Source organism: Helianthus annuus, chromosome 6 (assembly GCF_002127325.2).
Source record: "Helianthus annuus cultivar XRQ/B chromosome 6, HanXRQr2.0-SUNRISE, whole genome shotgun sequence".
In the NCBI taxonomy this organism is placed as follows: Eukaryota; Viridiplantae; Streptophyta; class Magnoliopsida; order Asterales; family Asteraceae; genus Helianthus; species Helianthus annuus.
In genome coordinates this window covers 181,042-208,606 of record NC_035438.2, presented here as the reverse complement: position 1 = coordinate 208,606, position 27,565 = coordinate 181,042, and the positions used below count along the sequence as shown (strand labels likewise).

Sequence of the window (27,565 nt, the reverse complement as noted above, 5' to 3'; positions counted from 1 at the left end):
AAGCATGCTCGGCAACAACTATTACATGCATCCAAACAATTTCCACGATGATGCGTTTTAGAACACCGAACTGAGCATGCATGCGGGCATTCTGTACGTACAATTAATTCATTTACATCTACATGTTAGATCCAACTTCTTCTTCTTCTTCATCGACAACAATTGAGAACAAACGAATGAATACTTACGAGCTCGTGTTAAAGATCCTTCTCCTCCGGCATAAAACAAAACCAACATACACTTATTTATTAGATCATAAATAATATCCTATTTTTCTTCTAGAATCTTTAAAGAAATTAAAACAGATAAGAAAAGGAGTTACTTACATATGAAAGGTCGACGATGATGGTGAAGGAGGCAACAAGGAAGATGAAGAACAGGAAACTTGCTTCAAGTACCTTGCCCCCCATTTATTTATTAACACAACAAAAAATAACTATAACCCTTTTCAATTGCTCACAATCTACCTAGCTAGCTTTCTGTCTGGTATATATATATATATATATATATATGGATTTACATTCTAGTTATTTTCTAGGTTAAAGTCTTATGACATTCACTAGGCTAAATTTTAGCCAAGGGTTAAAATTCAGTATCTATGTATGTATAATTAGCATCGAATGAGAACCTGTTTGTATATATGAAAGAAGCATTTTGTTATGAATAAAGGTTTTATTTCAAGAATTTGAATTTGTCACAATCTATATAATTTTATACATAATTTTTTACGTCTAGTAAATATTTATACACAAGATAAATGTTACTCTACACCTTAAGGGTGTAAGTGGTGCATGTCTAGTTATGTCATTTCCCCTCTTATTCTTCCCTTTTGTCCAAAAAACATAAGGGGTGCATGCCTAAAGTGAGATTAGGCAAACTAATTAAAAAAAAACATGTGATTGGTTGAGAAGTAGTGGGCCTCACCTTTATTCCCTCTCTTCGTCTTTGCCGCACGCGGCATAGTTTCCCCGAAAAGACCCACCCCGATCGGCAAGTCGATGTTGGCGGTGGACATGCCGTGCGGCAAGGGGGTTGCCTAACCCACCCCGCACACCCTAACAAATTATTTTGATATGTTTGTAAAGTTCAATGGAAGGAGACAACGACAAAGACAAGGCCTGATCCTTTTTGTCAACATCTCTAATTAACAAAAGACCAACGACTAGGAGGGACTAAATACAAAAAGCCATGAATTATGTTTGTTAAACCACATCATCTTGTATGCTTTGCCTTGTGGTTTTAACTCATACTATTAAATAATAATGTGTGTGTGATCGTGATGATAATCACAAGAAAAATAACAACTTATTGTTTTTAGGTGGAATGAAACTTTTTGTTTTTTATCTAGAATTTTCAAAACAATTTATTAAAGGTCATGAAGATGACAGACACAAAATGTGTTATAAGAGTTGCTTTGCCAATAAAAAAAAATATATATAACATCGTTCGTCTTGGTGTGAAGGGAAAGCAACCCGACTTAGACGTAAGGCAGGAAAGCTATGTGGTGTTTATAGAGAGAGAGAAGGTGGAGGAGGTCTCAACCTATTTAAATTTGTCTCCATCCACATTTCTTACTTCCTCTCTATCTATTGCTTCCTATTAACTGACTGGTTCCTTTATCCACAAACACCTTATGAAAATAGCAAATTCATGAAAATGTTAAAAGCTTGCAGTGAAAAATCAATTTGAAGGCAGATTCAAGCACACAAATCTATTAGCGGCCAGGCTCTTCGAAAAATAACCCAACGCTTCGAGACGTTTTAACTTAGTACACCAGGTGTCGAACAATCACAATGAAGTTTCATGTAAAAGGGTATTAAAACTTACAAAGTAGTGGAGGACTCGGTGAGCAGCAGCAAATGGAGACGGAGACTGCAGTGGCCAGCGATGTGGTTCTGCAGTGGAGAGGGGGAGGGGAACGAGGAAGCTACACTAGTAGTAGTAGTAGTAGTAGTCAATGGTTCTTGTCATCAACTTCTTTGTGTGGCTGGCACTGCACTGCTCATTTCACTAAATCTGATTTCCCTTTTTGTTTGGATTTCATTTGGGGCATATTTGCCAAGAAAGAATAATGCATTTCAGGGGATATAACAGAGGTCAACTAGTAACAAACTGCATTTGCTTTCATACATTGATCATCAATAAGCAATTTTCACCAGACACAATTTTAGATGTAAAAAGAAATAACTTGAATGTACATACATGTTTCTTCTGTTCACTATCTCAAGAAGCCAGTTGTTGGCCTCTGCTATACCATCTATTTCTTTAACATGAAATGGAAAGCCGACTTCATTCTTTGAAAAAACAAGTCAAAAGTTAGCGTTAGATTTAGCAAACAAGCAGTTGATCCTCTTCTGAATTGGAGTCCTGCAAGACGGACACTCCTTCATTCCATTATCTTCATGGATCACATTGCATTCATCACATAAAACTTGATGTCCACATGGAACAAAAAGCACTGTCATTTCTTCGCTCAAACACATCACACACTCGTCATGACTCAAACCTTCACACCCTAATTGCCAGCTCATGCCGCCTGCAATTTTCTTGGTTTCTGCTTCTAAGTTCAGTGCAGCAATCTCATACTCAAGTCTCTTAATTTCAGTTTCAACTTTTTTCAACTCTTTTGCGGCCCTTTTCATAGCCCTCTCACCACCTGCCTCTGCCAATGCCTCCAGCCGTTCTCTTTCATTTCTTATTGATTTAGCCTCTTCATAAAACTTAGCTGCTTCCCGTTCTTCCTGTGCTAATCTGGTCTGAACATTTACAATTTTGTGTTAGTTTAATTAATATCAACTTAAGTTAAGCTAAGTAAGCGAGGAGTTACCTCTGTCTCTTTAAGAAGAAGTTTAGCCTTGTCAAGGTCTCGTTGATTTGGACCCACTTCCTGTTTCAGTGATTTAAGCTCTTCCTCCAATAACTTCTTTTCAGACCCACACAATTCAGACTTCTTTAACACTTCCAGCTCTTTACACAGGGCTTCCGCCAAACTGTTAGCTTCAATCAGGCTTCGTTTTTCAGCTCTTTCCTTGTCACGTTTCAAGACTGAATTTTCAGACTCCAGCCTCGCAATAGTTGAAGTAGACATCTTAAACTGGCAATCAGTAGTAGTCAGTGCAGCTGTCATTTCTGAGAGCTTCTTTTTTGTACTCTCTTCCGTAGCTTCTTTATCTTTCTTTAAATTCTCTGCTTCCACCTTTTCTGCTTTCAGTTTTTTTATTTCGGGCCCATCTTGACTAAGCCTGTTAGCTACTTGCATCACCTTCACACTAGCCCAATCATCCCAACTTTTAACTTGTTTCTGCAATGATTGAAGTTGAGCAACTGCAGTCAGTATCATTTTATCCTGGTCATCTTGTGGCACATGCTCACCCTTGGATTCATCAAACGGGATTCCCGCCAAATAATAATCAGCAGTTTTAAAAGGCTTTGGTGTTGTGACTTTTGGTTTCTCTTCTTCGATTTCTTTTAAAGGGTTTTCCTTACTTACAGATGGTGACTGTTTGTTGTCTACCAGATTAACGATTTTTGCCTTTAGGGCTTTCTTTGACATTTGTCCCTTAAATGCCTTTTCAAAAGAAGTTAAATTTCTTTTGTTCCCCGAGCACCATTTTTTACAGCATCGACATTTTTCATCACTTCTCCCGGGGGGTTTAGTAAGGTTTAAGGCCGCTATGGTTTCTTCTTGATCTGGAGATGGGATTTCAGTTTCAGTTTGAGTTTGCGGTTTTGAAGGACTACGACGTATGAAGCACTTGTGAGGGTCAAATTCAGCCTCACTTGCAACATGTACATTCAAATCGCATATCAAAAGAGTCCACATTGCTTCATGAACAGATAGAGACGGTTTAATATATGTTAGCATAGTCACCATCTCCAGCATCATATACTCCACCAATCTGTGAATATCATCAAATCTGTACCATGTATGACAGTTTCTGATTTGAAGATAATCCAAAGCACGATCGGCTATAGATGAGACCATGTCGTCATTGATGCCGCCATAAAATGGACCACATTTCAAAACCGTTTCCTCAGCAGTGTCCTTGCTGTAACCATTCTGGCTGATCTTTTTAATAGCGTTACGAAAACACGCATGTAAGGTGTCTGAAAATAGTTTTGCAAGATCAGCTACAGTTGTATTATCCCAACCAGAACCAGAATCCTCCTCCTGAGTAGTCATCACTTTTACTTGCAGCATATGAAAACAACATTGTTTTGTCAGAAATAATACTACATTCATTGTGTAAACAAAATAAATAGCATCCTCTACAAGATATATATGTCAAGAATAATGATTCTTCACCCTCAAATATCATAGAAATAATAACCCTAATAGTTAAGCATTTCATTGATGGAATAAAAGCAATTGAAAGAGCGATGAATGCTAAAATGTATACCTTTACGCATTTGATTTGATAAAGGGTCAGAAGAAGAAATATATATAAAAAAATAAAAGCTGGTAGGTTGAGTTAGTAAATTTAACAAACAGTTGGGGGACATAATAAGATTCTAGATAAACAAACAGCAATAAAAGATGAAACGGAAGAAGCATGCTTACCAATGAATGATGTTCTGAACTGGAAGAACACAATTAAGGGAGGTGGATTTGATGCGTAGAAAACGCAAGCGTTGAAGAAGCAGCCTGCACTGCACTCTGCTCTGCTCTGCTGAAAACCAGAAGGAAGGAGGGGGGTTTTATAGGAACTCAGTCAGAAACCTCATTACATTACATTACACCAGCCACCCCACCCCACCCCAGGGTTTAACTTCAAAAGGGCACACTTTTTCTATGTTTTATTATTATATCACATAACAAATTTATTACAGATATATTACAATAATACTTTCAACAAAACCAGCTCTCTATAATAAATCAAACTGATTCCGACTAAGGGGTTATTTGGTAGCCTCTGAATGGTCATTAAGAGACTACCTCTTAATGGAACCATTAAGAATTTTATCAATGAGAAGGTAGAAGATTGTGACATGTGATGATTTCCCATTCAGAGGTTATTTCTTAACCATTCAGACTTGAGGTTACCTCTTATACATTCAGAGGTTTTAATTAAGAGGCTAGCAAACAGCCCCTATATATTAGTTATAAGGCACCATAATCCTGTATATACATAAAAAATGTAAAATTTAAGATTCATTTTTTTTGAACGGAAAAAATATAAATTAGTATTAACTATATAAAAAGTATAATTAACCCACCCAACCACTAAAATTTTTACGAGTAAATAAATAATAATTATCTTTTTACTATAAATAACATTAAATGCTCGATATATTTCAAAGAATATGTGTCTAGATTCTTAGAATATTGTTAGGTAAAAATATAAGATACAATTAAATTACCTAAATATATCACGGAGTTACAGAATTTCTCTAAATGAATAAATACTAGATTGATTTATTTTTCAACTTATTTATTATACAAGTTTATGTAAAGATTTAAACAATACTGCCAATACCTACATCAAACATTACACTAATTATCACGATTTCAGGAAACGTTCTTAAAATTGTAAAAGAGAAGAAAACAGTTTTTTTTTTAAACTTAAATTTATAGTTGTTACACAACTAAGAAAGTAACAATTTTTTTTTTTTTTTTTTTTTTTTTATGCTCCCTAGTAAACCACACCTTTGGCCTAAGAAGGAAAATCATGTGATCGATTAAACATGTAACTCCTGACACAAAAATGATCACTTTTTAATGTCAAAATAAACTTAGTTATCTTTTAAATTTTCGGTTTTAAGAAATAAAAAACTTATTTTGTTTTTTTTTTTTTTCATTCAAGGAATATAATTAAATGTTGGGGCATGCATTAAGCTAATGAAGCGAATTACTTAGGTTATTTAAGTATTTTGTTATTTTATTTACTCTTACCAGAATCTATCTATATATACAATATAATAAAAGAAACTAAAGAGTGACAATGTCATTTATTGAAAACGTCTACTTTTTAGGTTTCCATCTTTTTTTATACTTATCTTATATAAACTAATTAAATAATAAATTAATAATAAATCTTATCTTACTTTGAATATCGGATAGAATCATTATGTTTTTCTAGTAAAATATTATCTTCAAATTTAAATTATAAATTTAAGATATTTTTAAAATAATAGCACAAAACAATAATCTTAAACTTAAAAAAACAATAATACGTACATGTCAAAAATTAAAAGTACAAACAAAATATACAAAATAACTTATTACACATTAGACCAAACTTTAAAAAAACACTAAATAGGAAAAGAAGCAAATAATTTAATTCTGTTTTTGATTTTTCAAATTGGGGTTGTAATCAATTCGAATTAAACTTAACCAAGTTTATGATTTGATTCGAATTAAAATGAACCAAATTTATGATTTTTTAACCGAATCCAATAACATATTATTTACTATACAAAATTACATTTATTTAATCCGTGTAATACACTGTGTTTTTAAAGATATAATTTTTTTTATTATTCAATATATCTAATTAGATTTATTAAACCCGTACAATACACGGGATTTAATAAAGGTATAACCTTTTTATTATTTAGTATTTAAAAATACATTTATTCAATCCGTGTAATACACAGGGTTTTTAAAGATATATTCTTTTATTATTTGGTATATAAATTACATTTATTGAGTACAATACACGGGTTCTTAGAGATATAGTTTTTTTATTATTTAATATATAAAATTAATTTTGTTCAACCCGTGTAATAAAAGGGGTTTTTAAAGATAGATTGTTTTAGTTTTGTATATAAAATTACATTTATTCAACATGTGTAATATACGAGGTTCTAACCTAGTTGTACATAAAGTAAGAGACGGTATTACTTTTAATAGAAAAGAAAAACAAAGAAATTAGAAAGTATAGAAAAAAACAAAGAAATTAGAAAGTTGTATTAAAATGACAAATCTTAGAACCATAATGTAACTTACACTTTTTTTTTTTTTGATATAGGCTAAGGGGTATAAAATGCTACACCACCCCCTTAAGGAACCATGATTAGCATGGATTAAACCATAGCAATCATGCACCTTTCTTTTCTTAGTTAATTAAATTTATTTTACACAAAATAAATTTAAAAAAAATGAGGATGATGGTTTGGGTCATGACCACACCATATAGGATGGTGAATGAGAGTGAGGTGAAATAGCACTGATATGGAGGGTAATGGTGATCTTGATGGTCATGAACACACCCTATAGCCTAAGTGCATGTTTGGCTAAGCTTTTCCAACCAACTTATTGACTTAATCAAAAAGCCAATAAGGAGTTTTAGTGTTTGGCAAATGCAAAAGTCTTTTTCAAAATGATTTTTTGAGAAGGAGAAAAAGTCATTTTTGAAAAGTTAAAATGTTGTGACTTTTTGAACTAACTTATTGACTTATTAGCTTTTAGTCATTTTACATCAATAAGCTAAGCCAAACACTTTTTAAAAAACAACTTATTGACTTATTAGATTTTCCCACCCCATAAGCTAATCCGAACACTTTTTTTTTAAAACTTCTTTTCAAAAAGTCATAAGTCAATAAGTTCTTTTCCCAAAAATCCTTTTTAACTTAAATAAGCTTAGACAAACATGCCCTAAGTGGCAATCCTCACCAAACCATATGAACCAAAACTAAAGTTTACTTTATAATTTACTAGTTTAGTTTCCCGTGTGACACACGGGTATAACAAATAATATTTATATAAAGTTTAAAGCTATAACTAAATAAGATAACATATTAATGTAAATAAGTGAGAAATCTATACAATATATTAAAATTCACAAAACATATAAAAAATTCATGGATCTCTAAATATCTCCTTACATACACCATAGACCATTTTATTTGTAATTGTTGTATCCATAAGCATTGTCGGTAGTACAAACTGCAAGATAATAAAAATGGTTAGAGTGTTAGACACAAAAAAGTTCCAAAACACGTTAATAGTATACATATGTAAGGTAATATATATCATACCATTTACAATGTCATTTATTTCATTATAACGGTCATCACCTACATAAGAATTAGCCATTTTTATAGGTTTGTTATTTCATGTTTGTTTTATATTTTAATAAAAATAAATCGTGGAGAAATAAAAACTTGCATTACTATTAATGTGAAATATTTCCTTTTAAATGTTTTTTTTCTTATGATATTTATCCTGGATAAATCATAAATCTATATTATATAATAAAAGAAACCTATTTTGAGACACTTGTCATTCTCTCATTTAATTGATTAAATTTATTAATAATACTAATAATAATAATAATATTTAATCTAAATTAATACAAATTCTTATTATTAATAATATTTAATCAAATCTAAAATCTAATATAATACAAATTTTTAAGTTATCTGTCAAAATTGAAATTACTTATTTAATTTAAGTTATTGTTATCGAAATTTAAATATTCCTTATCTAATCCTACACGGAAGACAAGTATTTTTTTTCTATTTAAAAAAATTATAACCATATTGTTGTTAATTATCATAATAATTTTTACATAGGTAATCTTTCTATACTATATAATAAAAGAAACATGTTTTGGGACATTTGTCATTCTCCTGATTAAATTTATTAATATTACTAATAATAATAATATTTAATCTAAATTAATACAAATTCTTATTATTAATAATATTTAATCAAATCTAAAATCTAATCTAATACAAATTTTTATTATCAATAATATCTAATCAAATCTAATAAGAATTCACACGAATTCCAAAGTTGATATTAACTTTCAGATAATTAAAAAAAAACCACCTAACATCACAAATGTTTCTGTTAAGTTCGATTAATTAATTTGTTCAACAATCACTATTATCTTTATCATTCAGTACGGTTAACCGATTTATCATCATACAACCTCCCACCAATTCAATCATATGATTTTTCAATCTTATATTAACTAAATAAATAAAGATTAATATTCAATCTTATCCTACTTTAAAAATAAAAAAATCCGTTAGTTCAGATTAATATTTAACCTTATCCTACTTTAAATATAAAAAATCCGTTAGTTTTTTAAATATATTTTTTTATTATTTGGTATATAAAATCATATTTATTCAACACATGTAATACACGGGGTTTTTTTAAAATATAACTTTTTTTTATTATTTGATAAACAATATTACATTTATTCAACCTGTGTAATACAATGGTTTTAAAAGATATATTTTTTTTTTATTATTTGGTATATAATATTACATTTATTCAACCCGTACAATACATATGGTTCTTATAGATATAACTTATTTTATTATTTAATATATAAAATTACATTTCTTCAACCCGTGCAATAAAGGAGATTTTTAAAAAGAGAATGTTTTATTATTTGGTATATAAAATTCATTTATTCAACCCGTGTAATACACGGGGTTATAACCTAGTATGTAAATAATTTAAATACATGTAAACAAAAAAAATATTTTTTCATTCGCATGAATGGTAAATAGGAATCAAGCTAACAAATCATCTATGTTTGGATTAAATTCATATATTTAAACTATTATTTCCAATTTTTTCTATATATTCGTAACATAAAATTATTTTTTTCATTTTTATTTGGATTTGAAAAATAATATTTAGATTAGATTAAATTCATATGTTTAAACTATTATTTCCCGTTTTTGCTATTTATTCGTAACATAAATTATTATTTTTTTATAATTTTTATTTGAATTTAATTTGAAAAATAATATTTAGATTAACTGAACTTCAATGTGTTTAATTGAGTGTGGTCTATATCTTCCTGTGATGCATTGTGTCATATCTTTGAAAAATATAATTATGTAAGTGCGATAACAATTTTTTATTTTAAATTTTGTCATATCGTTGAAAAATCTAATTAACTAAGTATGACAACAATTTTTTAATTTTAAATCTTAAAAGTTTCTTGAAATCGTGAATTATGTATTATAAGATTTAATATTGAATAATTGTTTCTCTTATGAAATTTAAAGGATTTTATTTTAAATTCAAAGTAGGATAAAATTTAATATTAAAGTAGGATAAAATTTAATATTAATTTATTATTTAATTCATACAAGATAAGTATGAAATTAAGGCTAATAATTTAAATTAAATAATAATTATCTACAATCTTCCTATAGTAATAAACACAAATCTTTTTTGACACGTGTCACTTTCTCATGCTTTCTCATCTTGCTTTTCTATTTATCTATGTTAAATAACAATAATAATTTTAAACTAAAAATTAGATAAAAATAAATATTTATTTTTCTATAAATAATTTTAAACAAAAATTTAGATAAGGATACACCTTTTTATAAAAGATTTTCATTTACTATATAAATGATAAAATAATAGTAATAATGGTAATAATAATAATAATACTATTAATAATAATAACAACAATAATAAAAAGTAAACAATACTAAAAAACTTTTTACGGCTTAAAAATTTAGATAAGGATACACCTTTTTTTTTTGTAAAAGATTTTCATTTACTATATAAAAGATAAAATAATAATAATAATAATAATAATAATAATAATAATGTTAATAATAATAACAACAATAATAAAAAGTAAACAATACTAAAAAACTTTTTACAGCTTATCATTAACAATATAATTAAATAACATTAAATAATAATAATAATAATAATAATAAAGATAAAAGATAAAGATTATATATCAACAATATTAGTTTGATATAACAATAATAATAATCTAATATATCATTATTAATAATATTGTTATTAAATTAAAGGAGAGAGCGCCAATGACATTATTTGGATTTCTTTATTAGAATTAGATTAAATTAGATCAGATTGCATTATTGTTTTTTCTTTCCCTAGAATTAAATAATTCTAGGTCCAGGGCATATGCTTTTATCAAACTATAAGTGTTTTTAAATGCATCACTATAATGGTTTGGACTCACCGTTATAGTCGCACAATTTTTTCAAATGTCAAATTTAGACAAATTAGTTTCACCTTTGTAATGTTAAACGTGGTGTTATAATTGGTTTACACCCATCATTCATCGCACATTGCATCAACATTTAGAAATAACATCATTTTTAAAAATATAACAATTCTATACTCCATTCAAAGAGAATTTATTTCTTACGGTATAATTCATAAAAAAAATGATGAAATACATATAAATGTGGGGATCGATCTCCACCTTTTTGTACCATAAACTCTCTTGAATACAAAATTGAGACGAGTGTTTTATCTATCAAAATAAACAAACAAGCATGAAGGTCCTTAAAACTAACTAAAATAATTGTATCTCATAATTTGAATGCATCATGAAAATATTATTCAACCCATGTAATACATCTGTTTTTAAGCTAATAGTAAATATAAAAAAAAAAGTAAAATGTTATAATAAGTAAATAGTACATCAAAGTTCATTTTTGAAAGATAAATCATGACGACGGTATGTATTAATATATTACATTATATTTTGTTCAATACGTTCAATGCACGGGTTTTTTAAAGATAGATCATTTTTTATTATTTATTATATAAATTTACACTTATAGAACCCGTGTAATACACGGGGTTTTAACCTAGTTAAGTAATATTAGATGATCTAAAATAATGACAAGTGTCCTTTTATTTGTTTCTTTTATTATATAGTAAGATTATTATTATGAGTCAATGAGTGTCATCATAAGAGGCAAATCACACCCTTTTTATTTAATCCACGAAAATTTCTCATTCACAAAGAGGATGCGGATCAAATATGGGCACATGGATGGCTATTCACGGGTGCAATATGACGGTTCTTTCTATTCATTCATGTTAAAAAGTATTTACCAAGCCAGCCTTTGGAAGAATAGAATATTATGTTAGTGAATCTAATGAAAATTCTTGCTTAAGTAAACATATCGAAAGATAAAGATAAGTGGAAATGCAAGAATGAGGAAGAGGGAGAGGGATGTTCGATGGCTGCGTTCATTAAGGAAATGACTGCAAACACCAGGACAATGTCAAATAGGTTTGTTTGTCCTGACCAACCTGTAGCGGCTATGAGCCGTTTCAGGCGTCGTTTTTCGGCTGAAAGTTCTTAGCCGAGACGTTTCCATTGGCTTGTCCCTTGGAGCCGGTAAAGTGAATGGCTTGTCCCTTGGAGCCGCTAAAGAATCTTAGCCGAGACCTTTTAATCCGGCTCAAGCCGTTTCAGTACGTATGAAGCCGTTCAAGCCAGTTCAAATATCTAAGCCGGTTCAGTACAATTCTTAAGTCGTTTCAGTAGTTTGACTAAGCCATTCACTTTACCAGCTCCAAGGGACAAGCTAATGGAAACGCCTCGGCTAAGAACTTTCGGCGGAACAACACATGGCATTTGAGGATTGGTTGACTTCGAAAGCTCTTTTAAAGCCGCTGCTACATGTGGCTAATATTGAATGTTTGACTGGTCAATTGTTATTTTGGTTATTTTCCCAATAAAATAATGTATTAATAAAATAGATTTGGTATGGTGGTATTACATGAAGAAGTGATGTGTCCAAATGTCAATATAAGTTACAACTTACAATAATAAGCGGAGGTGCAGCTACAGGTGCAGGTGGCGGAACATGGAGGAGAAAGGGTCTGCAAATGGGTCACCGGCGGTGACGAAATCGTCGGCTAAGGTTAACCATTTTGTTTCCTTTTTGTGATTCATTTAATTTAGGATTTGTGATTTTAGGGTTTAATGATTCCGATCTGTGTTTTTGATCAATCGCCCTGTTGTTTGTTCTGATACTTTTTACTATTAATTAATTTAATTAATGTTCCTAGAAATGGAAGGATTTTTTTCTCATCAATTAATTTGTTTTCTCATTTTGTTTCATCAGTTACTGGGGCTATTATTATTATTATTATTATATTTATGTTTAGGATAGGAAAACATGCTCCTTTTTGTGAAATCAACTGTAGCTCTCTTCATTCTAAGGCCATGTGTTATGGGCTAATGCCCTTTAACCACATGGTGTGGGCGTGAAAATGTGGCGTACCCACCACCCCGCGTATGCCACCGCAGGCGGCATTGTGGGTGGGGCTTGAGGATCTCCACCGGGTGGAGGGCAAGTTGATTGGTGGTTTGTGATTGGTGAGGTTTTTTTTTTTTTTTTTTTTTTTTTTTTTTTAATTTTAAACAAAAGGTGGGCCCTTTCCACGTCCAACACCACCCATGCTATTTTTACCACGTCCCCTTTCTGACGTGGTTGCCACATTGCGGTTAATGCCCCCCTCTTCATGCCTCCCACACCGTATAGTCTTATGCATAGTTATCAAAAGCGCTCGCCTTTCCCGCCTAGGCGACCTTTTTGGGCGAGTCGACCTTCAATAAAGCCACTTGATTTTTTTTTGAAATCCTATCTTATATATGTATATATAGGATTAGGTTCAAGAGTGAACGCTAGTGTATTTGCGAACTGAGCGAACTAATTATGGCCATACACGTGTGTAAATCAATGGCCAGGATTTGATGATGAAATACACTAGTGTATTATACTATTTGATGATGAAATCCTAGCCATACACGTGTGTAAATCAATGGCCAGGGTTTGTTCACTCAGTTCGCAAATACACGAGTGTTCACTCTAGAACCCCACCCCACACCAGATTATATTTATAGATATTTATATACTTTTAAATCATATCTCAATCAAATCTTATATATCTTAAAAAATATATTTGAATTTTAAAAAGTTAAGAGATATCATATCTTTTTATTACCTATTCTGATAAACAAACGTTCATACTTTTCTGCTCTTTTTTTGCCCGCAAAACATACAATACTACAGGTTATTATTGCTTCATATAAATTATTTATGATTTAAATGTGTTTATCATTTAAGTTTTGATTCATATTCTCCAGGACTACAGGTTTTACTATTTTTTTTTTACCTTTTTAACTTTATTTGTTTTCAAGTCTGAACCACTTGATATTGGGATATATTGGTGATTTGAAATGATTGTGGTTTTATTATTAGGTATTGAACCGAGAGTTTTCTAGAATAATCAGTTATTCTAGTATTATAGTTTGATTATGATTTAGTTTCTATATTTATCTCTTTCCATAGTTATCGGATATTAGTCTATATATTGATTGTAATCTCATTGTTGAGTATTCAATAAAAATACCATACCTTTTCTTGTTATTATGGTATCAAGAGCCAAATTTACCTCCTAAAAATTTTTCTAACCCTAATCGGTACTCCTCTGCCGATTCTAAAATCTCAGCCGACGCAACTTCCGGCCTACTCCCCTGCTCTCAATGGCGGCTATACTCTGTTTTTCCAACCCGGAGAAGACGACCCATAACTCCCACAAGTTTCCCTTCACCCTCAAACCCACGAATTATGGTTATTGGCGGCAGATGCTTGAATCGTTTCTCACATCTCATAACCTATTTGGTTATATCGACGGAACCGTCCCCTGCCCAGAACAGAAGGTACAAACTGGTGAAGCTACGACTGACAATCCAAGCTATGCTCCTTGGATCTCGAATGATGCCCACATTCGAACCTTGTTGATCTCAACCGTCTCTGAAGAATCGTATCAACACATCCAAGGGAAAACATCCCGGGATGTCTGGCAATCTCTGGAACGGGCCTATGCGCCCAGTACAGCCTCCCATGAGTTTTACCTCAAAAATCAACTTTCTTCGCATCACCATGAAGGGTGATGAAAAACCAATTGACTATTTATGCAGGGCCCAAGCATATGCTACTGCACTCGCTAACATTGGAAAACCGGTATTGGACAGCGACCTCGTTATGCACACTCTTGCAGGGCTTCGTGAAGAATACACCGGCTTAAAGGGCAGCGTGCTGGGAAGAAAACCTCCCATCCAGTTTAACGAGATCTACTCTTTGCTGTCCGATCATGATTATGCTGTCACCAAAACATTCAGCCCCAACCCATCGGCTTTTCTGGCCGCGGCTCAACCACCCTCTCAGCCTTCGGCTGTCCCGAGCTCACCAAACCTAGACCAATTGCAACAACAAATCCAAAATCTTCAATTGGCTGCTTCTCAGCTGGGTTATCAGTTGCAGCCCAATCCATCACAACCTCAGGCCTACTTTGGATCTCGATCCAACAACAACCAAAACCGAACTGGCCGAAACAACGGGGGCAGAGGTAATTCTCGGGGTTCATTCAATCCGCGTTCCAGAGACAACGGTGGCACAAGACAGTTCTCATGGGCTTCAACTCAAAACACCGTCTATGGTCATTGCAATCGGTGTGGAATTGCCCATCTACCATCCCAGTGTCCGAATCAAAACTCGGGTCAGTCAAAGTCAAGGTCTGCTCCTCAGGCCAACTTCACTGCTTTTACGGATGGTGCTTCTTCTTCCGGCAGTACTTGGGCTGGGCCGAGGGTGTAGGTTCGGGTGTAGGGCTGTTCGGTGGAGGGTGTGGTGGGAAACCAGGAGGTGGGTTAGGAAAAATAGAGATGTAAGGAGAAGAGGGTGGTGGTGAGGGTGGCTTGGGAGATGGAGCGTATGGAAAGACTTGTTCGTTGAAACGAACATGGCGAGCAATATAGATACGCTCGGTATGTGGATCGAAACACCTATAGCCATGATGAGAAGGGCTATAGCCGAGAAACACGCAAGGCGTGGAGCGAAACTCAATTTTGTGGTGATTGTAGGGGCGAAGGTAAGGAAAACATTGAGAACCAAATACCCGTAGGAAGGAATAATCTGGTTTGCGGCCGTAAATGTGCTCAAATGGAGATTTGTTTGAAGACACACGAGAGGGAAGGCGGTTAATTAGATAGACCGCGGTCTCAAAGGCAAAGTGCCAAAAACGTTGAGGGAGATGAGATTGGGCCATGAGTGAAAGGCCTGTTTCGACAACATGGCGATGTCTGCGTTCCACAAAGCCGTTCTGTTCACTTGTGTGAGGACAAGAACGACGGTGAAGGATCCCAAGGTTGCGGCAGAGAGTTGCAAGTGGACGAAACTCACCACCCCAGTCCGATTGGATGGACTTTAATTTTGTGTTGAACTGGCGTTCAACCATGGTGATGAAGTTGGTTAAGATGGCATAGACATCGGATTTTTGGGATAAAGGGTAAAGCCACATGTAACGAGTATGGTGATCAACGCATAGTAAGAAGTAACGATGACCATCAATGGATGGTGACGGGGTAGGGCCCCAAACATCACATATATAAGATCTAAAATATTGTTACTACGAAAATTGGAATCAGACAAATGCAATTTGGATGACTTTCCCATTTGACAAAAAGGACACAAATGTTTGAACAATTTATTAGAAACTGGTAAAGAACAATAAGAAACAATGGAATTAAAAACTTGAGCATGTGGATGTCCTAAGCGTTGATGCCAAACATCCGATGAAGCTTTGACAGCGGTGAAAGCAACCTTGGGTAGAGTCTTTAGTTGAGGAAGGCGGATAGAGTATAAGCCGTGCTCACTGGGGCCCGAAAGGAGGATAGTGCGGGTAGACTCGTCCTTCACAAGAAAATAAGATGAATGAAATTCAAAAAAGACATCATTGTCAAAGCAAAACTTTTGAACAGATAAAAGATTTTGTTTAAGTTTTGGAACATGAAGAATGTCAGAAAGATTAAAAATTTTATTAGACGAGTGGATTTTTGAAGACCCGATACGAAAAATAGGAATAGAGGAACCATTGCCAACAAGTAAGGAGTCATTACCAAAATATGCCTCAGAATTGTCCAGGTTCGATAAGTCTGGTGTTGCGTGATGAGTGGCGCCAGTGTCCGAAGAATTGAACGCGCTCTATAAGAATGGTACGTGGACCCTTGTACCACCTGTCCCAAACACTAATGTGGTTGATTGTAAGTGGGTTTACAGGTTAAAAACTGATGAAACTGGGAAAGTTAGCAGGTACAAGGCACGCTTGGTTGCAAAGGGCTTTCATCAACAACACGGTGTTGATTATCATGAAACTTTCAGCCCCGTTATAAAGCCAGTTACTATTCGGACAATTTTGTCTCTGGCTGTGACAAATCGGTGGCCCCTACGGCAGTTGGATATTCAAACGGCCTTCCTACACGGAAACCTGGAAGAAACAGTCTACATGCGACAACCTCCAGGCTTCACTGACCCGAACAAACCGGATCATGTTTGGGCTTGCTCAACAAAGCTATTTATGGCCTTAAACAGGCACCCCGGGCCTGGTTCAATAAACTGTCCACTGCTCTTTTACAGCTGGGATTTCATGGGTCCAAAACGGATCCTTCGCTGTTCATTCTTAACTCGTCGGGCCTACTTGTCTATCTTCTAGTTTATGTTGATGATATTATCATCACGGGGAATCACTCAGGTGCCGTCTCCAACATCATTGAGCGTCTTGACTCACTTTTTGCTCTAAAGGACTTGGGTCAATTACATTATTTTCTTGGAGTGGAGGTTATTCATAAGAACTCAGATCTTGTTCTTTCACAACGAAAGTACATTAACGATGTTATGCACCGTGCCGGCTTGACAGACTGCAAGCCTATCTCCACTCCGATGAGCACTTCCCATGTGCTTCTTCCCGATGATAGCCCTCCACTTGATGACCCCTCTCGTTACAGGCAAATTGTTGGAGCTCTTCAATATGCCACACTTTCCCGGCCTGACATTGCCTTTGCTGTAAACCGGGTTTGTCAGTTTATGCATGCTCCTACGGAAAATCATTGGTCTGCTGTCAAACGTATATTACGCTACTTGAATGGCACAATCAACATGGGTCTTTGGATCCGTCACAACATGGGGTATCGATTACAGGCTTTCTCTGATTCTCATTGGCAGGCTAACCTACGGGCATTTTCAGACTCTGATTGGGCAGGATGTCCTATTGACCGTCGATCAACGGGGGGATTTGCCATTTATCTGGGTTCTAACCTTGTTTCCTGGTCGGCTAAAAAGCAGAAAACAGTTTCTCGCTCTTCAACTGAGTCAGAATACAAAGCAATCGCTGATACTGTTGCAGAACTGATTTGGCTAAAATCACTCCTTCGTGAACTTGGTTTGGACAGTGGAGCTCCTACTCTTTGGTGCGACAATCTTGGTGCCACCTACCTCACCGCTAATCCAGTATTTCATGCCCGCACCAAACACGTGGAAGTCGATTACAACTTTGTTCGTGAACAGGTCTCACAGGGCAATCTCACCGTGAAGTTTATATCAACGAAGGAACAAATTGCTGATATTTTTACAAAACCGTTGCCCGCGCAAAAATTCGATTTCTTACGAACCAAGTTACAGATTGCTGACCGCCCTGAACTTGCGGGGGAATATTGAACCGAGAGTTTTCTAGAATAATCAGTTATTCTAGTATTATAGTTTGATTATGATTTAGTTTCTATATTTATCTCTTTCCATAGTTATCGGATATCTATACATATAATAAAGTAAACCTATTAAAGACACGTGTCATTCTCTGGGGTGATTTCCATAGAGTTTTCCCGCCTAAAAAAATATATTTTTTTCTATTTATCTCTACTTATTTTTTTTTTTTTTAAATTCAGATAACTATCAATTAAAATTTACATATGTAATTTAAATTTATATTCTACATGCTAAAAGATAATTTCTTTTATTCAAAAGGAATTGGCCAGTATCTCTACTAATTAATTTGCTTAAAGATAACTATAATTTGCTTAAAGATAACTATCAATTAAAATTTAGATAAGCAATTTAAAATTATATTCTAAGTGCCAGAAAATATAATTTCTTTTATTCATATCGAATTGGTCAATCTTTACAAATTAATTTGCTTAAAAATACGTGTGATAATCTCAATGTTTAACAAATGGTTCAGGGATAAATCATTTTTCTTAATTTAGTTGAATTTAATTATTTTATTGGTTTTTAGAAGAATACAACTTATTACAAGTGTTTTTATATTTTTATTTCCAATTAAATTTGAGATATTAAATTAATAAAACAATTTCTGTTTAGCATAAACATATTTTCTTTATAATATGATGACATCTTTTCATTTTAATTCAAAAAAACAAAAGTTAACTATTTCTTGCAGATTGTATCATCAACAATGCTTATACCAAGGCTACCTGTTGTTGGATTATCATAGATCCAAAATGATACTTAAAACAATAATTCTAACAAGATATTATCATTATCAAATTTGTCGAAATCTATTACGTATGATCTAAAAAATATAACACCAACAACACCATTTACCAAGTAAACAATATTTACAAATTTATGAATTATTTCTATATTTTTGTAATACATTCATATTCTCACCGAGTTAGTGCCTTAATTCTAATGCATTTTATGTCTCTCGGTTATTTAAATTTATAAGTAATCTCGATTACTTATAGCTTTAAAGTTTATACAATTTTTATTTATTATACCCGTGTGTCACACGGGAAATAACCTAGTTAGTCTATATATTGATTGTAATCTCATTGTTGAGTATTCAATAAAAATACCATACCTTTTCTTGTTATTATTAGGATTATGTTATTTGAATATGTTTGGAATTTGGAGAAACTGTTTTTTTTTTTCAATACATAATATTATTTTTTTTAGTTTTTTATTTGCTTGCGCTTTTTTTTTCTTAGGCCCACGCTTTTTCTGCGCTGCGCTTCTCGCCTAGGCGATAGGCGAGGCCTATGCGCCTATAGTGCGCCTAGCGCATTTGATAACTATGGTCTTATGACATGGAAAGTTAAGGGGGGATTTCGTGAGTGAGGGAAGACTAGTGGGCCCCTTGGAAATCAACCAATCACATGCTTTGTTGTTTTTTTTAATTTATTAGATGTATATTATTTTAATGGGTAGTGGGTAATGAAAAATTGTGAAACCATTACACTTAAAGGTGAAAAAAAGTGAGTGAGAGCTCATGGCTATGTGGCAATGATGTGACACTTATTTTGTGACGTGGAATGGATTAAATCATTACTCATAGCCTAAGGACATTCACTATGGAGTCACTCCCATAGTGACATGGCATCTAAATGGGCGTGAGGGGGGGGGGGCATGTGTTGGCGGGCCATAACTTTTTCAACCAATCACAACTTTTTCTTTGTTTTCTTTAACTTATGGTAGTTGGTAGTGAAAGTGTCAAACCATAGTGAAAAAAAGTGAATGGAAGTAGTGTAGTGAGGTGGCATGTACTTTATGACGTGGCATAGTGAATGGTCGGTCTAAGTGGAAGACATGCCTCATCCTCAAAAACTAACTCATGGATGTGTCTGTGGCACTCATAATCTTTACAGACATACAAAAGTAAGAATCTAGTATTAGAATAAAATCGGACAGTTTGTGCAAACAATATCAGGAAAAGGTAAAATTGAGTATTAATCAAGGGTACTAGAGGTATAGCTTATTCTTTTGTTTCATGAAGTTGGCTTGGCACATAATATATAAGGTTAGTTATTTATACCTACAAGTAGCATGAAATTCCAATTATCACCCAACATAATAAAATTGATATCTCTTAAGTATTGTATCCTCGTTCAAAATTTCATTATAGATACTTCCATGTGATCCTATTTATTTATTTATGCAGAAATCAAGGGTCCCACCTCAGAGTTCGGTTGACACATTTGCTGTGCAATGTAACGAGTGTTTCAAATGGAGGACGGTAGCAACTGAAGAAGAATTCGAAGAGTACAGAAGCAAGCAAAGTGAAGATCCATTTGTTTGCAAGAAACGTGAAGGAATTGAATGTGATACTCCTGCTGATATCGAGTATGATTCTTCTAGAACATGGGTGATGGATAAGCCCAACATCCCAAAAACCCCAAAAGGTTTTCAGAGAGTAATTGTCCTCAGAAAAGATTACTCTAAAATGGATGTGCAGTATATCACACCAGATGGCACAAGGATAAGAGCTACGCCAGGGATCATAACCTATCTTAAAGAACACCCAGAATACAGTAGTCACGTGTCCCCATCTGATTTCTGCTTCGCATCTCCTAAGGTAATGAGTGACACCGTTCCAGATCACGTCGAGAAAAAAAGCCCCGTCAAGAAACAGAAAAAATCAACTTAGATAGAAAGGAGGAGCCTGAGTTGATTTACGTCAGTGTCAGTGTGTGTTTTCCTTTCGTATCGTATCGTAGGTTTGACTTTTTATGGCACAGCCAAACTGTCTGTTGTAAAGTGGGGCCGTGGCCGTAGGTAGGAACCGCTCTAGTATGCATTCTGCTGACCCTGCAACTTTATTAGTATAATTTTATTCCAAAACTGGACCTGATGATGATAAGTGGGAAATATTTCATCGTCCTTCCAAGTTCTAATACATTGTCTGGGTTTGATTTAAAATTTAATAAAAATGATGAATATCATTCTCCAAGCTATATATATTACTTACGGGTTGGTTCTTTTTATTTTACATGTATGGGAGTTACTCAAATTTTGAAATTGAATTCATGTCACATTCAAATTCGAGTTATGCTTGTGCATGAAAAATGATAGTTTGTAAATTTAAAACAACACAATACAAAATTACCAATATCTAAACCGTACATCTGAAATACAAATTTAATCTGGTCACTCACATAGTAAAAAAGTTGGTGGTAATTGGCTGGCAGCATCCAAGCCAACCTAATTTTATACATATGTAACTAGCTAACATAAATGATAAATTGCATCATTCAATTCGAATGAATGCAAATTAAGATGGAAAATTCAAAAATATAATTTGAAAATCAATTTCGATTATGAACACCCCTAATTGCATCTACTAGTAGTTGCTTGACAGACAACAAATAAATCAGTTGAATATTATTACTAAAAAAGGTAGTTTAGTCATTTTATAAATAAAAAGGTAACATTGATCCACTTGTGTAATTTTAGAAATATGGGGAGCAAATAACCACCTTTAAGACCTAGCACATGTAATTAACTCTATTCTTGTTTGAATTTCCCCACCCATTTCATCTTCTTCTTCTTCTTCACGTAAATGAATCTAACTCATTTAATATGAACAAGTAAACTAACTCATGTAACACTGAAAAGTTGACTTATTTATACAAAGAAAGAAAGAAAGAAAGAGATTAAACAGCAGCATATATACCCCCCGTTCTATCCTCAGGACTACCTTCCTGAGTTCCAGCTTGACTTCCCCTACGTGAAGACCTCTTTGTAGCAACTAAATAATGATCATCATCATCTTCTTCCTCAACATCCATCATTGCAACCTCTCCCCCTTTAAAAACAGGATGCATATAAGCATCTTTTAAATACGCTTTCAGATCCAATTGCGGTTCTGTTGCTCTTTCCAGAGTATCTTTGATCATTGCATCCTGCAGTGCAGTGCAGGCTTAGTACACACACACACAGGGTTGGTTGTTAACAAAGAAACATGTCTAACCTGTAATGGGAATTTACTGAATGCAGATTCAAACCGCTTCTTGCAAAACCTATGGAACCACAAGGTTAGGATCGGGAGTGCCAGTAGCAAAGGTGTCGAGTTGGCTGCCTCTTTTGTGCTCAGCAATCCTAACAACGTAATCTGTGATATTATCAAACCAATTAAAATACGATGATGAACACCTGGCCAATATGATGCTGCACTCTCGTACTTCTGGTGGTATACATTGATGACCTAACACCATACATAATCCAACCGTTAGTCACAATTTTACTCCGTCTACCCAAAACTGAGACCTATTGTGTTTGTTACCTGATGACGGAAAACCAGATAGGCAAAAGCAAAGAAGACGATAATGAAAGGCAGGAGTATAGGAGTGACTGTAGAGTAGACAAGTCCAAGCAAGAAGTACAACTGTAGACGAGGCTCGGTTATAGGCCAAAGCAATGAACCAGGATCCATTGCCTCATCTCTGTCCTTTTCCGTTTTCACCAAGAAAATGTTCTTCAAGTGATAAATAACTAATGGAACAACTCTCAAGATCTCAGCAGCCACACCAGCCCATCCATCAACCATAATGTATGTAATAAAAAACGTTGCTTTCATTGGAATTGACACACCCACCGTTTCTGGCATCCTGCAACCGAGTACCAAAATCTATTTATTTTCACCTATTTACTTCAACATTTGTTTTAATCCAACAGGTCAAATGGACAAAATTAAAAATTTAAAATTTTTTAGTGGAGTGGGAGACTTAGGCTGGGAGTCACCAAAAGTCCGAAACTGTTATTTGAATGTTTTCAACCTACGCAATCAATTATGTACAAACAAACTACACATTCTTCCAATAATACTGTTATTTCATGCTTTGAAAAATTGTAAAGTTCGAAAACCAGAAGCCTGTCAACCCAATCTGACACACCTTTACGCAACCCACCTATTTTGACACATTACCTAACCAGCCAATGTTGACGCATAACCCAACCAGCTTGTTTTGACCCGCCATTTAGCCACCCCTACTACATATAAATCCATGAAAAAGGGTAACAACATACTGAGATGGTGACTGTTTCAAAAATTCTTTAAGTTGTTGAAGAGCGGTTCCTGTAATAATGCTTCCAAAAAACACATTCACAAGCAAAAAAAGATGATATTTTCCAGCCGATCTAGCTTCCAAAGCCGAAAATGCAACATAACCTTCTATCTTGGACATTTCCATTAAAATCATTGGAAGAACAAGCAGAAAGATCTTCAACACTATCCCGGGAAGAAACCCTTGAATGAAAGACTTGACGGATCCTCTACAACATGATCAAGAATTCAAGATTCACAAAAAAGGTTTAAATTTGATTTTTATGATAATTTTACTTACTTATTGATAAGGGGTTTCAGAAAGGGAAGAACTTTTCCGATGTATTCGATGTTGGCTAAAGTTTGAACAATGGCAATTGGGACCATGAAACAGAAAGTAAGACCAAATAGAGCAACAGCCATGATCAGTTTTCGCACATTGAGTTCCACAAATGGTATGGCTAAGTTGTTCCAGTAAACATCGCGTGGTTCAGGAGCCCAATCTGTGAGCCAGCGGGTCGGGTTCCTTGTTTGTTGGGTTTGAGCACAAACGGCTGCACCCCACCGTGATCTAAATGAAACAAATGCAGCTGGGACTACCGATTTGGGGTCATCAATCACCCGCTCTCGTTCTGCTAATTCCTACTTTACAAAATCATTTCATGTAAAAGCTAAAATCAGTTAAGAGCGGCCACCTATATACTTGAAAATCAAATTGTAAATCTTTGAAGATGAACACTTACTTCTTTGCTCAATTTCTCGATTTCTTGGGTATAGTAATCAATGGCGTCGATCTTCTTCCCCCAAAGACCCCAAAAACCTGCCTACACAGATAACTAAACAACGTCAAAAGTTATATACAAACTAAAAGTAGAGATTTAGAAAACGTGTAAACACAAACCTTCGTTGTTGGCCTTTTATTGGGGTTTCTCTCGTGCTTATTAGTGTAGTAAATAAGCCGATTCTGCAAATCCTTTTTCTGTTCCACCATTTGTGCAAGCTTGTTTGCGTTGTGCACCACCTAACGTTGAATCCACCAACAACTCACATTCAGTTCGATACAAAAATCATTACTAGCTTTAAAAAGCCGCTATAAAATTGGAAACAAACCTTATGTAGAAAGTATTGATCAGGGTGATTAACACGAAAGAAATGGTCAACATGTTCACTAACAGATTCATCAGGGTCCGAGGGGACATTTCTCACAAGAACCTACACAAGAAATAGAATCATTAAAACCCCTTATCTTTCTTTTTCAAGAAACCACTTGAAACGTACAGTAAACTGATCTGCACGACGTTTTTGAGAAGCAAGGAAATGTAGTCTCATGTCCGTCACAATTTTGTATTCCTTATAAAGAACGTAACACGTCCAAAATGTGAAGACATATGCCATTAAAATATGTGCAATTAACCTGATAAAGATAAAGATTCAATGTTTCAAGGTGATAAAAATTGACAGCATAACTAAATAACTTGAACTGAAAATTACAGACCGACCTTTTTGATGCAGGCGGGACATTGGATATCGAAAACTTGTCTATCTCACCAAATGCTAAGTCTTTCATATCATCGCTCATTGTATTAAAATTTCGGCCTGTATAATTGACAGGTAACAGCACACCAAAAGCAAGTAAAGCGATGGGAACAAATATTTTCAAGCTGCAGAGAATTATCAACATGGGTAAGTGAAAATTCGAAATAAGTGAAACGGGTGGGTCAAGACAAGTAAGTAGTAACCCGAGAAGATAGATTCGGATGTAGACAGCAGAATCAAGGCCAGCATGATCTATAAGCTCAGGTTCTGGCATTCGTAAAGCAGCAGGCACCCAATTCAAGAATCTTAGATACATTCTAACATCTAAATTCAGAAATTTCTTTACATAAGGTCCTGCAGTGCTTGGATTTTCGCGTATGCCTTTGAGATACCATTTTGGGAAATAAACCCGATCATTGACGGGCTGAAGACGTAAGATTGCAAATGCCACAAGAAATAGTAATGCAGATAGACTGTTAATGGCAGCAGAAACAGTAATATCCGACACAGTGGCCATTGTCTTTCCTCAACACCAAATGCTACCTATGTATGATTCAACATTCAAGAGTAAAGTCAAACCGTAATCTCTTAAACAACAACGAATGATAAACAACCATAGCATAGCACTTGTGATTGTTTACCAAGTGTAAGAAAATACTATGCAATAAATACAGTGGTTATTCATTCTCATCTTTATTGTATTGTAAAAAATCACTCATCCTTACTAACTAACTAACTAACGTGTAGTAACGTTTGCAATGAAAAGCAGTAGGTCGGTTAGTTTAGAAGAAGATGAATCACTGGACTAATAATAATAATAATAGGAAGAAGAAGAAGAAGCGCATAAGTTGGATGAAGCAAATATCATATTCTAGTGTGTTTCTTCAACAGTCTCTCTTTGATTTTCTTTTCCTTATAACACAACAAGTGGGAAACAAAAAGTGAATAAACAATCTCAAGAAAAGACTGAAATTCGTGATCATACTCTGAAAAAGATCCAGCCTTTATTGAAAAAGATTTTAAATGGGTTTAATCATAAAATAAGAACCGCCCAGGCCAGAAATTGGATCACAAACAAACAAACAAACAAACATGATCTATATTTGCTTGCATTTTAGTAATAAAAGAAAGAAAGAAAGAAAGAAATGAATAAGATACCCGAAAGAGTCCCAGGATTGGTGTGGGTGTGTCTGGGTGGGTTTCCAAAGACAAGATGATGTGGGCAATATATATATATATAAATAAAAAGGGATGAATGGGGCAATAGACAGTTGTTGTTGGAGTTTAATGGGTGAAAGACGGCGTCCGGAGAGGAAGAAGGACGGCAACGACGACTGTGCCTGCCTGCCTGCCACAAAGATGTTGTTAGCGTATGTACCAACAATGAATGAACATATAGATTTGCTTTTTAAATTCCCACACTCCATCACCCTTCCTTCCTTCCTTTCCTTTTAATCTACAGTATTTTTTAATGTTTTTTTCTTTGATTTTATCTAAGCTATTTTTTTTAAGGGCCAACATAATCAATCCTGAGCACTCTCGGTACACCCACTAGACCAAATGGAGTATTCCGAGACTAACCCGGGTCCACCACCAATTCCGGGGATAACCCGGTAACCCACCCGCCCGTAGACATGACGCTAAAATTACCGGTAAAATCGGTTTGGCTCAAGGATCCAACCCAGGTTTCCCTGGATCTCATATGATTGCCCACCAATGCCTCACTCTGCACCAAGTGGGAGTTAAACTTGCATCTCCCAAGAAAAATGCAAGTATTCCATCACTTGATCTAGAGATCATTGGCTATCTTAGCTAATTCTATTCTATTATTTTCGATGATAGAGACCAGATCGTAATTTTATGGGTCGAATAAAATAAATATTAATTAGTTTATAACGAAGATTTTGGAATTATACAATTATATTTTATAGAGTAAAATGTAATCTGTATCCATATGGTTAGATCACTTTTCATCCATTCTTTTTATTTTTTTTGCTATCTGAGTCCCTCTGAATTACAACTTTTTCTTTGCGTTATCTTCCCGTAAGTTAACCATTAAAAAGAAGGTGGAAAGACTTAGTTACCCTAGGGACACAAATTGTCATTTACTTTTTTTCCGCTTTCTTTCTCGACACCACATGCAACTACTGGTTACCACACAACTGCTACCACCATGACCCTCTGATCCCCGCTCTACACCACCGTCTAAAAGTTTGAGGGGTGGTTTGGTGAAAGATGGAAGGTATGAGGGACGGATTCTGAAAGAATGAAGATAATGTGGATGTGTATCTTTCTTTCTTTGTGATGACCGATGTTATCGAAAATAGTTTATTGCATTATGCGCCCATGTGTCACGTTGTGCGGAGGCACTTTCTTTGAGGGGGTCAACTGTGACCAACTCCAATGCCAAAGTTTATGAAACACAGACATAACGGCTAATATAGTTTTTTTTTTTTTTTTAATCCGCAAAAGTTCGTTCATTCGTCACCAAAAAAATTATAAACGATGGAGGTTACCAGTGAAGTTTTAACAACATACTTTCATCACCTTTGATATTCACCCAAAAATAAAAATAAATAATGATAGTTTGTTACTCTTTATTTACTTATCTTTCACATTCATCTTAGTTATAGAAAATATAAAGTT

The 27,565-nt window shown here is 34.3% G+C and overlaps 3 protein-coding genes across 5 annotated transcripts; 1 reads left to right on the top strand and 2 right to left on the bottom strand.

Annotated features, from left to right (window-relative positions):
• Window positions 1-1,595: 1,595 nt before the first annotated feature.
• LOC110864257 (putative E3 ubiquitin-protein ligase RF298) lies at window positions 1,596-4,814 on the bottom strand. Of its 2 annotated transcripts, none has more exons than XM_022113289.2 (3): window positions 4,562-4,814; window positions 2,828-4,191; window positions 1,596-2,756 (listed from the first exon to the last, which is right to left on the bottom strand). In XM_022113289.2, the coding sequence occupies exons 2-3, from the start codon at window positions 4,181-4,183 to the stop codon at window positions 2,310-2,312; spliced, it is 1,803 nt and encodes a 600-aa protein (XP_021968981.1). In that variant the 5' UTR covers window positions 4,184-4,191; window positions 4,562-4,814; the 3' UTR covers window positions 1,596-2,309. The 2 variants fall into 2 exon arrangements, with proteins under 2 accessions (XP_021968981.1, XP_021968982.1); XM_022113290.2 differs by having other exon boundaries at window positions 2,828-4,185; window positions 4,562-4,758.
• Window positions 4,815-12,404: 7,590 nt separating this feature from the next.
• Window positions 12,405-21,296, top strand: LOC110864258 (methyl-CpG-binding domain-containing protein 4). The gene is made up of 2 exons (XM_022113291.2): window positions 12,405-12,627; window positions 20,504-21,296. Exons 1-2 carry the CDS (start codon window positions 12,571-12,573, stop codon window positions 20,987-20,989), a joined length of 543 nt encoding a protein of 180 aa, XP_021968983.1. The 5' UTR covers window positions 12,405-12,570; the 3' UTR covers window positions 20,990-21,296.
• Window positions 21,297-21,904: 608 nt separating this feature from the next.
• LOC110864259 (CSC1-like protein At4g02900) lies at window positions 21,905-26,338 on the bottom strand. Of its 2 annotated transcripts, XM_022113294.2 has the most exons (12): window positions 26,078-26,338; window positions 25,123-25,462; window positions 24,883-25,044; window positions 24,662-24,797; window positions 24,494-24,595; window positions 24,285-24,404; window positions 24,127-24,207; window positions 23,685-24,025; window positions 23,368-23,613; window positions 22,625-22,949; window positions 22,313-22,546; window positions 21,905-22,244 (listed from the first exon to the last, which is right to left on the bottom strand). In XM_022113294.2, the coding sequence occupies exons 2-12, from the start codon at window positions 25,434-25,436 to the stop codon at window positions 21,996-21,998; spliced, it is 2,310 nt and encodes a 769-aa protein (XP_021968986.1). In that variant the 5' UTR covers window positions 25,437-25,462; window positions 26,078-26,338; the 3' UTR covers window positions 21,905-21,995. The 2 variants fall into 2 exon arrangements, with proteins under 2 accessions (XP_021968986.1, XP_021968984.1); XM_022113292.2 differs by having other exon boundaries at window positions 24,883-25,462.
• Between the last annotated feature and the right edge of the window lie 1,227 nt (window positions 26,339-27,565).

Bases quoted from the DNA above. Each gene is read 5' to 3' on its own strand.
- LOC110864257 (XM_022113289.2), bottom strand. From the start codon at position 4,183: ATGACTACTCAGGAGGAGGATTCTGGTTCTGGTTGGGATAATACAACT. The intron at 2,757-2,827 runs GTAACTCCTCGC...GTAAATGTTCAG, and splicing joins TTCTTCTTAAAGAGACAGAG to ACCAGATTAGCACAGGAAGA.
- LOC110864258 (XM_022113291.2), top strand. From the start codon at position 12,571: ATGGAGGAGAAAGGGTCTGCAAATGGGTCACCGGCGGTGACGAAATCG. The intron at 12,628-20,503 runs GTTAACCATTTT...TTATTTATGCAG, and splicing joins TGACGAAATCGTCGGCTAAG to AAATCAAGGGTCCCACCTCA.
- LOC110864259 (XM_022113292.2), bottom strand. From the start codon at position 25,436: ATGGCCACTGTGTCGGATATTACTGTTTCTGCTGCCATTAACAGTCTA. The intron at 24,596-24,661 runs GTACGTTTCAAG...TTTCTTGTGTAG, and splicing joins GTCGTGCAGATCAGTTTACT to GTTCTTGTGAGAAATGTCCC. The intron at 23,614-23,684 runs GTAAGTAAAATT...ATCATGTTGTAG, and splicing joins CTGAAACCCCTTATCAATAA to AGGATCCGTCAAGTCTTTCA.